The sequence below is a fragment of the Phascolarctos cinereus genome, unplaced genomic scaffold (genome assembly GCF_003287225.1).
Source record: "Phascolarctos cinereus isolate Bilbo 61053 unplaced genomic scaffold, phaCin_HiC Scaffold_7;HRSCAF=346, whole genome shotgun sequence".
Taxonomy (NCBI): Eukaryota; Metazoa; Chordata; class Mammalia; order Diprotodontia; family Phascolarctidae; genus Phascolarctos; species Phascolarctos cinereus.
Genome location: NW_027556180.1, coordinates 88250657 through 88263581, shown reverse-complemented (window position 1 = coordinate 88263581; position 12925 = coordinate 88250657). Strand labels below are relative to the sequence as shown.

At 37.1% G+C, this 12925-nt stretch overlaps 1 protein-coding gene and 1 non-coding gene across 4 annotated transcripts in view; both read left to right on the top strand.

The window, feature by feature from the left end:
• GTF2F2 (general transcription factor IIF subunit 2) overlaps window positions 1-12925 on the top strand; it is a 159532-nt gene that overhangs the window by 126337 nt on the left and 20270 nt on the right. For all 3 annotated transcript variants that reach the window (XM_020971471.2, XM_020971455.2, XM_020971464.2), the window contains 2 exons: window positions 480-579; window positions 9484-9627. In XM_020971471.2, coding sequence (XP_020827130.1) covers window positions 480-579; window positions 9484-9627 — 244 coding nt within the window. The remainder of the gene's footprint in view (window positions 1-479; window positions 580-9483; window positions 9628-12925) is intronic.
• Window positions 12021-12155, top strand: LOC144454936 (small nucleolar RNA SNORA70). The gene has a single exon (XR_013483481.1). It is a non-coding gene; the product is annotated as a small nucleolar RNA SNORA70 (small nucleolar RNA).

Genomic DNA, 12925 nt, shown 5'->3' with positions numbered 1-12925 from the left:
ACATCTCAAAGTGGATGTCTCACATATGTTAACTCCTCGTGTCCAAAACTGAACTTATCTTTCTCCCCAAACCTTACCCTCTTCCTAACTTCAGTAATTTAAATATAGAGCTTCAGTGAGTATCCATTAAATACTACTATGCCTAATATATTTAGAAAAATGTATTGATTTGAGTCTGTTGATCAAGGTAATTTTTAATGTCAAGATTTTGAAAATTGTTGCATTCTAAGTCTTAAACAACAGTTACAAGATATAATTACATGAAGTAATGAGAGAAATTCCATTATCCACAAATGAAAATCAAATATCACTTTAGACTTACATCACATAGGTACTAAATTACATTTTGTTTTGAAGCTGGCATACCTTTGAGTTTGTCTTGTGATATTAAGGTGTCATTGTTATCAGCTGAATTATGGATGTAATTTTATAAACTGGCAGCATTTTGCCATTAATACAATGGTGCCTCCGTTTTTCAGGTTACAGATAGAAGAATCTTCAAAACCTGTAAGATTATCCCAACAGCTGGAGAAAGCTGTTACAACCAATTTTAAACCAGTGGCTAATCATCAATACAATGTAAGTTCTATGAATTTCTTTCTGTATTCCAGCCTGTTTTTGTCTCTTATGCCTTATGATAACTAGAAATCTGGTGTAGCTTAACTTTCTTAAGCTGGTGTTCATAGATAGGCAGCATTGATTTTGATACAGAGGGGGAAACCTTATAGCTTTTTTAAAGTTCTAAAATCTTTATAAACTTATTTATAAATTTATCCTGAACTTAAGCACTCCAAGAAGTAGCATCTCCACATAGGAAACAGAAGAAAAAAAAGAATTAGGTGTGAAATCACAAATGTCTATTACATACAGTTTATTTTTTTAAGTACATAATAAATTCAACAAATTCAAAGTTCTCCTGTTTATGTTTCCTTCTGAACTTACTTCTGTTCCCTTCTGTGTATCTTTTTAAATTCTTTAATAACTATTTTTCTTTTTCTTCTATATTTTTGTGACATGATTACTAATTCCACTGTCCTCTACAAATGAAAAAAGAAAAATACAACCTTTGTAACAAATGATCCATAGTCAAGCAAAACAAATTTACCCTTTGGCCATATCCAGAAACTTATGTCTCATCAGACTCTTTGAGTCCATCTCACTCCTCTGTCAGGAAGGATTGTTTCATCTTTGATTCTCTGGTAGTCCTGGCTTATTGCATTGATCAGAGTTCTTAAGTCTTTCAGTGTTGTTTTTCTTCACAATATTGTTGTTACTCTATAAATTGTTCTAGTTCTGCTCACTTCACTCTTCAGTAAATCATGCAGGTTTTCCCAGGTTTCTCTGAAATCATCTTTTTCATCAGTGTTTATAAAAGCACAATAATATTCCATTATATTCACATACCGTCCTTTGTTCAACCATTCCCCAGTTGATGGACACCAGCTTTGTTTCTAGGTCCTTGGCTACAACAAGAAAAGAGCTCTTTCTTTGATTTCTTTAGGGTGAAGATCTAATACCAGCACCACTAAATTCAACGTCTTTTGGGAAATAGTTCCAAATTGCTTTCTAGAATGATTGTACCAGTTAACAACTCCATCAGCAGTGCACCACTCTGCCTGTCTCCCCATAGTCACTCCAAAAAGTTTTTGGGTTTGGTTTTTTTCCAGTCATTTTTGTCAGTCTGATAGCTGTGAGGTAGAACCACAGAGATGTTTTAACTTGCATTTTCTAAATAAGTTCATTGCTTTTTAAAAGAAATGTACTTAATCAGTTTTATAATGAAAGGTACATTACACCCAGACATTAATAAAAATCTCTCTAGGCACCATCATATCAACATTATTTACTGATTTATTCACCCTGCATTTTCTTGCTTATTACTTACCCTATCGTATGGCTACCAAATCCCTCTTGTTCTTCTGATTTGCCTAAGCAAAAATCTCTTTCCCCACATGTATGTTTCTGCCTATTTCTAATCCTTCCCCTTCCTTCCACTATGACTTCTGGATCTCCTTCTCTGGTTTTGTTTGTTTTGTTTTTGTTTTGTTTTGTGTGTGGTTTGTTGTTGTTGTTTATTTTTATTTTTGGTGAAGTAGTCAGGGTTAAGTGACTTGCCCAGGGTCAAACAGCTAGTAAGTGTCAAGTGTCTGAGGATGTATTTGAACTCAGGTCCTCCTGACTCCAAGGCGGGAGCTCTATCCTGCTCTGTTTTTAACTCACTCTTATACTTTCTTTCTCACTCTGTTATATTCCTTACATCTTCTGACTCTGACTGGCTTTCTCTTGAAGCTACAGTATCCTTTGCTGCCCTCTCCATGGTTGTTTCTTCTCTCATACGTCCAATCCCCAGTATTGAGGCACTTTGCTTCCCACTACTGATTCCTGCTGCCTCATGTTCCCTAGGGTGCTAAAAAAGGTGATCAGTACAACCCTATAACTTGTGACTGTGTTTTTACATTCAGCTACTAAGAGGGGTTGTCACAAGTTAAGAGTAAAACACCACCCGAAGTTTTTCTACCTCTGAGGTCTTAAAATAGAAAATTCCTCTCTCTGGTCAGTCTTTTGACCTTCCACCTTGCCCATTCCATTCCTAGAGCCAGTCTGTGGGTTCTTTCAGTTAGTGCCTTGTCTTCTGTGCTCACAGGTTCTGAGCTCTTTTTTTGTTCCTGCATTATGGTGCTCAGGTTTGTTGGTTTATAATGTTATACTGGAGATCTATGATGCTTAAGTTGTCTTTACATATCCTGTCTTTGAGATTGATGTAATTCTTATGTGGCAGTCATGATTTTTAAAAATTTTACTGCTTTTGGCTTCTCTTCTAAACTGTCATTTTGGCATATTTCTAATCCTAGTCATTCATTATCTCTGTTGCTTCTTTGTATAGATTCACCATCATGGATTAAAATTTTTCTGTTCTACTCGTTTCTGTTGAACGAGCAATGAGTTCTGCCGTTTGTTCCCTTTTAACTTCTTTCAAGATTCTTATTTCTCTCTGGAACCGTTCAGAGATATCGTGCTATGGTTCCATGTTCTGTTGGGAAATGAGAGAATTGTCTATTTTATTACGTATGGTTTAATTGTTTCCTTTTGTTTTGCAGTATTTATTTACTGACACTTGTCATTTAGATGTCTTATTAGTCATCTTCCTCTCTGTTTTAATATCTTCTATTGACTTAGCTGCTTGTGCTCTGAATTTTTAAGTTTTCTTCCTCCTGAGATCTTTGGTGGTTCAAATGAGGTAAATGTAAAACACTTAGCACAGTAGATACTTACTTCCCTCCCCTTCCTTCCCCTTCTGTTTTCTTTTCTTTATGTTCCCCCATTGCTCAGTTTCTGACTCCATCCCATGTTGATGGCATGTCTTTTAGGAACTATACATGAAAACAGTCTCAGCCTCCTCCCACATTGAAGAATTCCCTTTTTACTAGCCTTAGTCCTTGCTGTATGGAGACAGGACTGGTCCCCACTGGATATCAATCCCTTTTCCTTTCAGCATGGTGCAGCCCCACACACATGCTGGCATCTTTTCAGTTCTTTCTGTTCTTTATGTCTATGACTGAGCCCTGCCACCCCAAGCGTGCTCGTGGCATCCTTCACCTTTCCCTTCTCCACAAGTGGGTGTACCAAGTAGAATTCTGTTGTTTGTTGCCAGTGAATAGAGGGGTGAGGGCAGGGTGTGCTAACAGAGTCTACAACAGGGAATTGCTGAGTGCCCAAAGCGCAATCTGAGAGGAGAGAAGAGGGTACTGAGAGAGTGCATTAACTATTAGCATTCTGTGCTGCTAATTCATAAGGCTGTTAGGCTTCTTGGTGAATTAATATATTTAAAATGTTTTTGCAAGCCTTAAAGTGCTGCTAAGTGCTAGTTGCTACTACTACTACTACTACTACTACTACTACTACTACTACTTACTACTACTACTACTTCCAAGGCATTGAATGCTGCTGAAGGTTATTAATAAACCATTCAGACTGTGTTTACTACAAACCATGTTATCTAACTTTACCTGAGTTCCCCCTGATGCACAGCATCCTTTTATTCATTGCTAACCCACTATCATATTATTTATTGAGCTGTTCCAAACTTACATTGCCCTCACATCATCAATTTACTGCAGGCCCCTTTCTCATATTAGGCTTCCCCTTCTGCTTGAGAAAATTAAAATTTATCCTGTATCATTTATGAACTGATCTTATTTACAAGTAATTGATTTTGTTAGGTAATTGGTTCTTTGTCTCTGAACTTAGCTCAGAATTCAGCTAGCCTATAATGGGTTAGGTTTTAAAATCCATCTTTCTTGCCTCAAGGAATTTTGCTAACCTTGGGGAACATGTTGGAACAGAAAGGGCATTACCTTTACTCCACCAAGCTGTCATTCAAGGATATCTGGTTTGCTGTCCAAAAGTCTGGACCACTATCTCACACCTGGACTTAAACCAAGAAAACGTCTTAGTCTCATGACAAAAGAGAGGTGGTTGCTAGCCCCTATTACCAAACTTCTAACCAATCCTGTTGTTCTCTGCACCTCAGCTGTGTAACCAGTCATGTTGCCCTCAATTCCATGATGTCATCTTCTTTGTTCCCCCAAATCTATAAAGGGGGAACTGGCTCCAAGAGTCCTTTCCAGACTTATCCTCTTGAGTCTGTTTACTTTCTTGAGTCTGTCTTTCTCTCCCCAAAGCCTTCACTGTTCTTCCCAGCTGAAAATATTGCTTCCCTCCTGAAGTTTTCCTTGAGTACTTCATTCTCTTTTGCTTCTCATATCCTGTGTCATATTTATTGTTGTGTGTGCTTTGTCCCTACTTCACTTACAGTTCATTGACTCCTCTCCTATCTTTTCATACTTGGAGCTGTGCTTTTTCTCTTTTCTTGGCCTCACATTCTTTTTTCTGGGCTCCCATTTATTTTTCAGTGATCACTCATAGTATTTCATCAATCATATTTGATAGCTCTTTCAGTGCCTGACATATTTGAGCTGAACCTGAGAACTTTGACTCCTCCAGAACCAATAAGTTCTCTCTTACTTTCTCTTTATTTGTCTTGGGCATCAATTATTAGTCCCCTTAACTATTTCTTACTCTCCTCAGTCCAAAGATAAAGATTGTCCTTGGCAGAGAAAACAGAAGCAAAAATCAGAGTTGAGCAGATCTGCTTTCTTTCTGTCAACTATTATCCCATCTGCCGCCTTATAACATTCCTGTCCTTTTTTTAATTCTTTCCTTTTCCCCCCTTGGCAAAAATATTGAAAAGACTATTATGTGGAACAATAATAAGACTTAATTTCACCTAGTTCCACAGGGTAGACCTAAGACTAATTAGTGGAAGTTATAAGGAGGCAAATTTCAGCTGAATAGAAGAACTTAAATTTTTACAAATCCTGAATTTAACAAAACCTTGCCAAGAACATTTCCATCTCTAATTATCCACTATATCTCCTGTTCTCTTCATTTTCTCAGATTACAGATGGTAAGCAGGTCAGTAAATTATATTTGCATCTTCCTTCAGTACTCTGGCATGTAATTCATCTGGACCTTTAGGCTTGAACTCATTTAAAGGAGTTAAATTCATTCTTCTTATCTCCTTAGCTGTCCATGGCCTTTAATTCCAAACCCCTCACACCCCCAATCAAATTTGTTTGCCCTTTCCACTTTAAGATAAGGATTATTTTCCTTAAGGAGACAGAAACAAAGTAGGAGTTAATAGTTCTTCTTTCTCTAGGACATGTGAACATTGCACTAAGTACCTCAAGTAGTGGATTTATTTCTTCCTCTTCTTATTCCAAACAAACCTTTAAATGCGTTCTTATTGTCATTAGCATTTTTAAAAATCTTTTTTTTTCAAATTTAGAATTTTCACTTCAACAATATTATTACTACATGTGCTGTCTTTTATACATGACCTTTTGAAATCTGAGGTCAGAGATCCTTGAGTTTCTCCCACACACACACTTTTCTTCTGTATTAAGATAATTTTTTTTAAGTTTTAAGAATTGTACATCCTTTTCAAGCAAGTTTCCTTCTTAAAGGTTCTAGTCATGCTTATCTAAACTTTTAAAAATCAATTCTAGGATACATGCCTGGGGGTGCCTTCTTTGGCTGTAAAACACACATTCACACTCAGAATGAGAGGACACTTCAGTGGACACCTAGACCATCAACATACCAGTATAAGAATTCTTTCTAACACAACCTCCTTCAGGTGACCTCAGCCTTCACTTAAAAAAATACAAACAAGATTAGTCAGTCATTACCCTCAAAGACTTTGCATTCTGATAGGGGAAGACCACATGGATATAGGAGCTTTGACTTTGTGGTCTTCTTCTGGTTGTATGTTTTGATTTTCTTTGTTTGGTCTGACTTTTTTTAGACCTTTGTTTATTCATGATCCCAGCCAATTACTTGAGTTTTAAACTCTTTGTTAAGGTAGGGATCTGCTTCCAGTGTGGAGAGTGTACTGTCCCAAGCTTCAGGGGTTTTGTGCAGCTGTTTTCAGAAATACTTCTAGGGGCCTTAGATTTTCAGTTTTTCCAAGGTGATATGATAAAGGGTGAGGTGTTTACTCCTTTTCTGGTCTATGAGTGACCACGAGCACTCTTTTCTGGGAAGACCACATGGAAAAGGGTGCTGAGAGAGCACGGAGGGTACCCACTTGGGAGCATGATGAAGAGACTGTAGGAAGTTGTATGGTGACCTAGTTTCCACGCAAGATAAGACAAAAAAGCTGACATATCAGAGCACAGGGAATAGGTGTAGAGTCCAAGTTTCTGCTGAGGTGGAGATGGTCAGAAATTTGAGCCACAATGAGGAGAAATTTACATCAGCTGTAAATTTGACAAGCATTCCTTCTGTGCATTTCTTCTATGCCCTCAACCAAGTCATGTGCTAAAACTGTTAAATACCAGTGGACCAAGAGGAAATCCTTGGACTCTAAAGAATGCCCTCAAAGTTTACAAGGAATATTTATGATTGCTTTTTAGCTCCAGACACACTTAAATTACTACCAGCAGCACCACCTAAGTGGTACAGTGGGTAGAGGGCTGGGCTTGGAGTCAGGAAGAGTGGCCTGAGTTTGAATCCTTCCTTAGACATTTCCTAGGTCTGTGACCCCATATTGGCCTTGGTAGCTCCAAGGTTCCTTCCAGTTCTAAATCGACAGTCCTACAATAATCTATCCTTTCCACAAAACTGTCAGGAGAGAGAATGTGTAATGTTTTGTTGAAACCTAGGTGTATAGTTCTAGCTATAGCATTCCTCCAATCTGCAAGCTTAGTAATGGTGTCAGAAAAAGAAATGAGATTATTGTAGCATGATTTGTTTTAGTGATCACTACTTTTCTGTTCTAAATACTCATAAACTGTCCCTTTTTGTCACTGATTTTCTGTGAAATCCAGCAATTAAAGTCAAGCTTGTTGGCCGATAGTTTTCAGACTCCACCCCTTTCCCTTTTTGAAAATAGGACATCAGGCTTACAATACCTCTCTCTTTCAGTCTTTATAAGTCAGGTCACCAGTTGGGCTTAGCAGTCACAGAAGCCAGGATTTTGCCTTTAGGATATAGTTCATCTGGCCCCGTGTCTTGAACTCAGGTTTCAGCTCCCTGTTAACCATTTTTGTTCTGTATATCCACATCTCCTTGTCGGAGAAAACAAAAGTGTACCGAGAGTTGACGAGTAATTCTTTATCTCTGTCATTTGTTTTCTTTGTCCCGTATACCCCAAATGCTTAGTAAGAGCTCTCTCTCACATACAAACGTCCCCTTGTTGGTCTTTGGGGTTTGTTGTCGACCTCTAATCTCTCCTGATGCTCTTTTCTCTCTTTTTGCTTCTGTCTTCTACAAATCTGCGTTTAAAATCTGGATTGCTTAATTTGCCTTTCCTTTGCTTCTACATCGATCTCTTTAGACACATCCACCTTCTTTTCTTTCTTATTGGGATCATATTAGTGTCTTCAGAATTTTATTAGAAATTCACATCTGTATGCTCACTTCTTTAAAATTATACAGACTACATGAGGTGGGTAGTAACACAAATATTAACTTTATTTTATAAATGAAGAAATTGGGTCACACAGTCAGCAACAAAGTATCAGATCTAGCTGTCGAACCCAGGTGCAGGCTGGCACTCTGCCCTCCTCTATCGCAATGCCTCCATGTTTTCTATTTGACAGTGTAGTGTGCTTTATGCTCACCAAACAGTGTCATTTCTTTTTTCTCTCTTTTTATCCTGTCCCAAGTATTCTCTTCATGGCTTTTATGGATCCTTATGCAAATGTATCTTTTTAGACAAAACCTACACTATTCTCCCACATCTTCTTTAAAAACCATTTCTTTTGAGCAAGTCATACACTTCCATTTTAGTAGTTGTATTATTTATTCTCTGCTACTAAGTGTCATTTACATTATTACCTGTACTTTGTGTATTGGTGTATAAACAAATGAAGCCAATTTCTATCACTAATATTTCTTCTTTTGAAAACTATGAGTTTTAATTGAACATTTTTTTCTTCCTAGTTTTCAGTTTAAAGCTCCCCTAAGTCAGCAAGTCTTCATATTAAGAAATCCAAATTCATTTCTCTGGTTAAAGTTATCCGTCAAGTCACTTAACTCTCATTTCAAGCAAACAGGATTAATACTGATTGTTGCAAAAATTATGTTTTTCTTTGGGGAGAAGGGGGAGTAGAAGGTAAAGAAAATAAATTTTTGTTAGTTGAATAAAATTAGATAGATTTTTGTTAGTTGAAAAAATAAATGCAGAAAAATACTGGCATGGTCTACTTGGATTCTTTGGTACTACAAAAAGATAGGGCCTGTGTTGGAGCTAAATTTTTTCAGTAGGAACAATACATATCCAGTAAGAAAGATGGTGACAGTGAATAGACCGAGGTTCAAAGGAACTAACATCTGTGGGGCTCATCATCATAAGATACACAGCCATGACTTTGCAATTAACAGGGATTCATCTCTTACATTAGAATTTGGTTATGTATTAATAATGTTATTGAGACAGCATTGGTCAGGGTAGCATTACCTGATATATGCCTATATTATTTTTTTGTAACTTATGTCAAGGGAATTTTAAATGTTTATTTAATTAATGTTTTAAGTGAGATCCTTCAGGGAGTGGTTTAAGTTAAATTTTTATCACTAATTTGAAATCCCTAATTGTAAGACATATCTAAGTTTTTCACTATCAAAAGAAACTATTTTAATCATTCTGCTTCCCTTCTGACAAACCAAAGTGGTACCTCTGGGGAAGTGATCATACATGTAGAGGAACTGTATAGTTCAAAGTGTGGAAAGGCCAGGGATCCTTTTCGTGTTCTGTAGGCCGTCTTATTACCAGTTCTTCCTTTCAATGGCCTTTACTATGTGCCAGCTCTTTACTGACACTAGAACTCGTTCATGAGCAACAAAATTGAAATGACTGTTTGTATTTTTAGATAGTATCTCAAATGTATGTGTTCACTTGTGTCATTTTCTAAACAGATTGAATATGAGAAGAAAAAGAAAGAAGATGGGAAGCGAGCTAGAGCAGATAAGCAACAGGTTTTGGACATGCTGTTTTCAGCTTTTGAAAAACACCAGTATTACAACATTAAGGACTTAGTGGACATCACCAAGCAGCCTGTGGTATGTGTATTTTCCCCTTGATCTTCTTCCTGGGACCTATTCCGAAACATTATCAAGCATTTAAGTGTGGCACAAGGGAGAGAGAACACTGGAACTGGAGGCAGGAAGACCTGAATTCAAATCTAGCCTCAGACACGTCCTAGTTGTGGGACCCCAAGCAAGTCACTTAATCTCTTCTTGGCATTAATTTCTTCTCCTCTTGGCATTAATTTCTTCATCTGTAAAATGAGCATAGTAAGAACTCTTACTTTACAGGGTTGTAAACTACTTTCCAAACTTTAAATCACTAGCTATTTGGTATTATTTTCATGTGGGCAAGCAATAATAATAGCTAACATTTATATAGCACTTATTATGTGCCAGGCACTGTGCTAAGCATTTTATAAGTAATAATTATGGGAGAACTTGGCATCTTTGGATGTTACCAAATAATCTCACTCATATCTATTGTTACATTTAATACTCAGAGAAATTTGTAAAGGAATTCATCTAATGCTTGGAGAGCAATTCGGTTGTCCTTTTATAGATGAAATCAATAGCATTTTTTAAACCCCAGTATATTTAATATCATCAATTCCTCATAAGTGAGTGATGTTTTTCTCTCTATCTTTACTCTAGTGAGCACCCAAAATTAACAAACCAACCAAAATAACCCTGTTTAACTTGTAATAAGTCCTTCATTGTCAGTATCTGTTCATCACAGTCTTTTTCTCTTCCTGTTGCTCTCTTCCAGAGTTCTCCTCCAAACAAAAGGTACCTCACCTTGTTGCTCTTTTTGAGTAGTGTATTTAGAGCTGTGGTTACATTCTTTAAAAGGCACAAAGCTCTTACATTTTCTCTAAAGTGCAATACTGTAGCTCTTTTTTGTAACCAATGCTGCATGGATTTGCATTTACATTCAAGGTGATTCCCTAACCATGGAAAGAATTGTTTTGTATGTGCTTTTTATTTCCTGTCATTTTGGCTAATTATTTCAGCGTTTCAATTTCCTGAATAATGAATTTCTCCACTATATAACAGAAAATTTAAATTCTGAAAGCTTTTTATGGGAACATTTAATAAGATAACTAAAATTCCTATACTTTATTTATTTATTTGTTTGTTTATTTGAATTTCCACATCTTCTTTGTGAAGTTGTTGTGGGGTTTTGTAATGTTTTGTTTTCAAACCACATTCCTAAGCTTTTTCAGAGCTGTCTCCAGAGCATCTCACTTGCCTAGAAGGGTCACAATTGTGATACATGAGTACTTGCAGTACTTTTTATGTACACTGTTTCATTTGATTATCACATTCGCCTTATGTGTAGGTCATGAAGGTGCTATGGGTATTGCCCTCATTTGTAAGATGAGGAAACAAAACTTATTTAAGTTGATTGAGCTCAAGAAGGACTTTGAAATCATGTCCTATTCAGATTCTTATTGAAGGAACTAAGTATTTTAGTTTGGAAAAGAGAAGTCGAAATGGAGGACAACATCTTGAAATAAGCGTGAAAAACTCTTTAATTATTTGAAGGATTGTCATATGGAAGGATTAGATTTCTTCTGCTTGGACAGAGGTAGAAGCAGTGTGTAGAAATTCAAGAGGAAGCAATTTAGACTACTGTGAAGAAAAACTTCCTAATATTAGGGCTACCCAAAAAAATGGAATGAATGACGTCAGGAGAAATAGTAGGCTTCCTGTCAGTTTATCAAGTTGAGAAACTGGGCGTATTTAGCCTGGAAAAGAGAAGTGGAACATGACAGCTGCCTTCAGGTGTTTGACAGGCACTCGTAGGAAGGAGGGGCTAATAAACTTGTTCTGTTTGGCCAATAAATGGCAGCTACAAAGAGACAAATACAGGTTAGATATCAGAAAAACTTACTGAAGAGTTATCAGAAGGAAGAATGACTGCCTTGAGAGATGGTGGATTCCACCTCACTAGAGGTCTTTAGTTAGAGATGGGACAAGATGACAGTTGTCAAGTAGATTAGCAGATAGCCCTCAAGATTCTTTCCAGCTCTGATTCTGTGATTGACCTCCTTCCCTAGAGGTCTCCAAGTAGAGGCTGGAGGACCACTTGTTGGGCATGTTGTAGAGAGAATTTTTGTTGGGTACAGTTGGACTGGATGGCCTTGAAGCCCCTTCCACCTCCAGTGAATCTCCGATAAAGCACTTCTGTGACTTGCCCAAGGTCACATAGAATCTAGTGCCAAAGTCAGGCTTTAAGCCAACTCCAGTGATTCCAAGTCTAGTGTTCTTTTCGCCTTACCATGTTGCCCTTAAATAAGTGAGTTCCAAAATGATCCTAAATATCTCTCGTGTTTAAATACAAAGAAAAGAGAAAACCATTCATTACAGTAATGCCAAGCACCTTGATAGCTTGCAGTCCTTTCCCCATCAAAGTCTTAAGGAATCCGCAGCCAATTACGCACACCAACCCAATTCTGTCTGTGTGGAGCTGGTGTGCAGTGGTTGCAGACAGCGTTTCCCTGAGTGTGTGTGTACCTTGTCCTTAATACAGGGTATTCTAAGGGACCTCTGAGACACTTTTGAATAAAAAAGAAAAAAAGTCTTAAAGAAGCATTTCTTAAATGAGCAAGAGAATTTGAAATAGAATAACTGATTAGAAGATCTTTTTTTCTTATAAGTTACTGAATCTTTGTAGTAAGATTAAAAAGTCTACTTCAAAAACTATGCATTTGATGGGGGTAGCTAGGTGGCACAGTAGATAGAGCATTGACCCAGGAGTCAGGAGGACCTGAGTTCAAATGTGACCTCAGACACTTACTAGCTGTGTGACCCTGGGCAAGTCACTTAACCTCAATTGCCTCACCCAAAAATAAATAAATAAATAAATGAAGCTATGCATTTGGGCAAAAAAAGTTCTCATGGAATGTTTAAAAAAATGAATTACTAAAGAATGAGCAGTGAGACCTTCAGGCGGTGTTACACATAGCAAACAGCTTTTCCATAGAAAAGTAGAAAAGGAACTTCCAACATTTCTTTCAATTCTCTATGTTTAGATCAGGGATTCTTAACCTCTTTTTGTGTCATGGAGCCAATTAGCTGTCTAGTCTAGTGAAGCCTGTGGACCCCTTCTCAAAATAATGTTTCAAATGTGTAAAATAAACTGTACAGAATTACAAAAAAACATCATTTATATTGACATAGAGTTATCAAAACATTTTTAAAAAACAAATTTCTAGACCCCAGGTTAAGAACCCTTACAATGTAGTAGTGATGCCTGAATTGCTAATCCTCAAGAAACAAGGCTTCTTATAAACACTTAGTTATATTTTTAGGTCACAGTTCCCCCGAG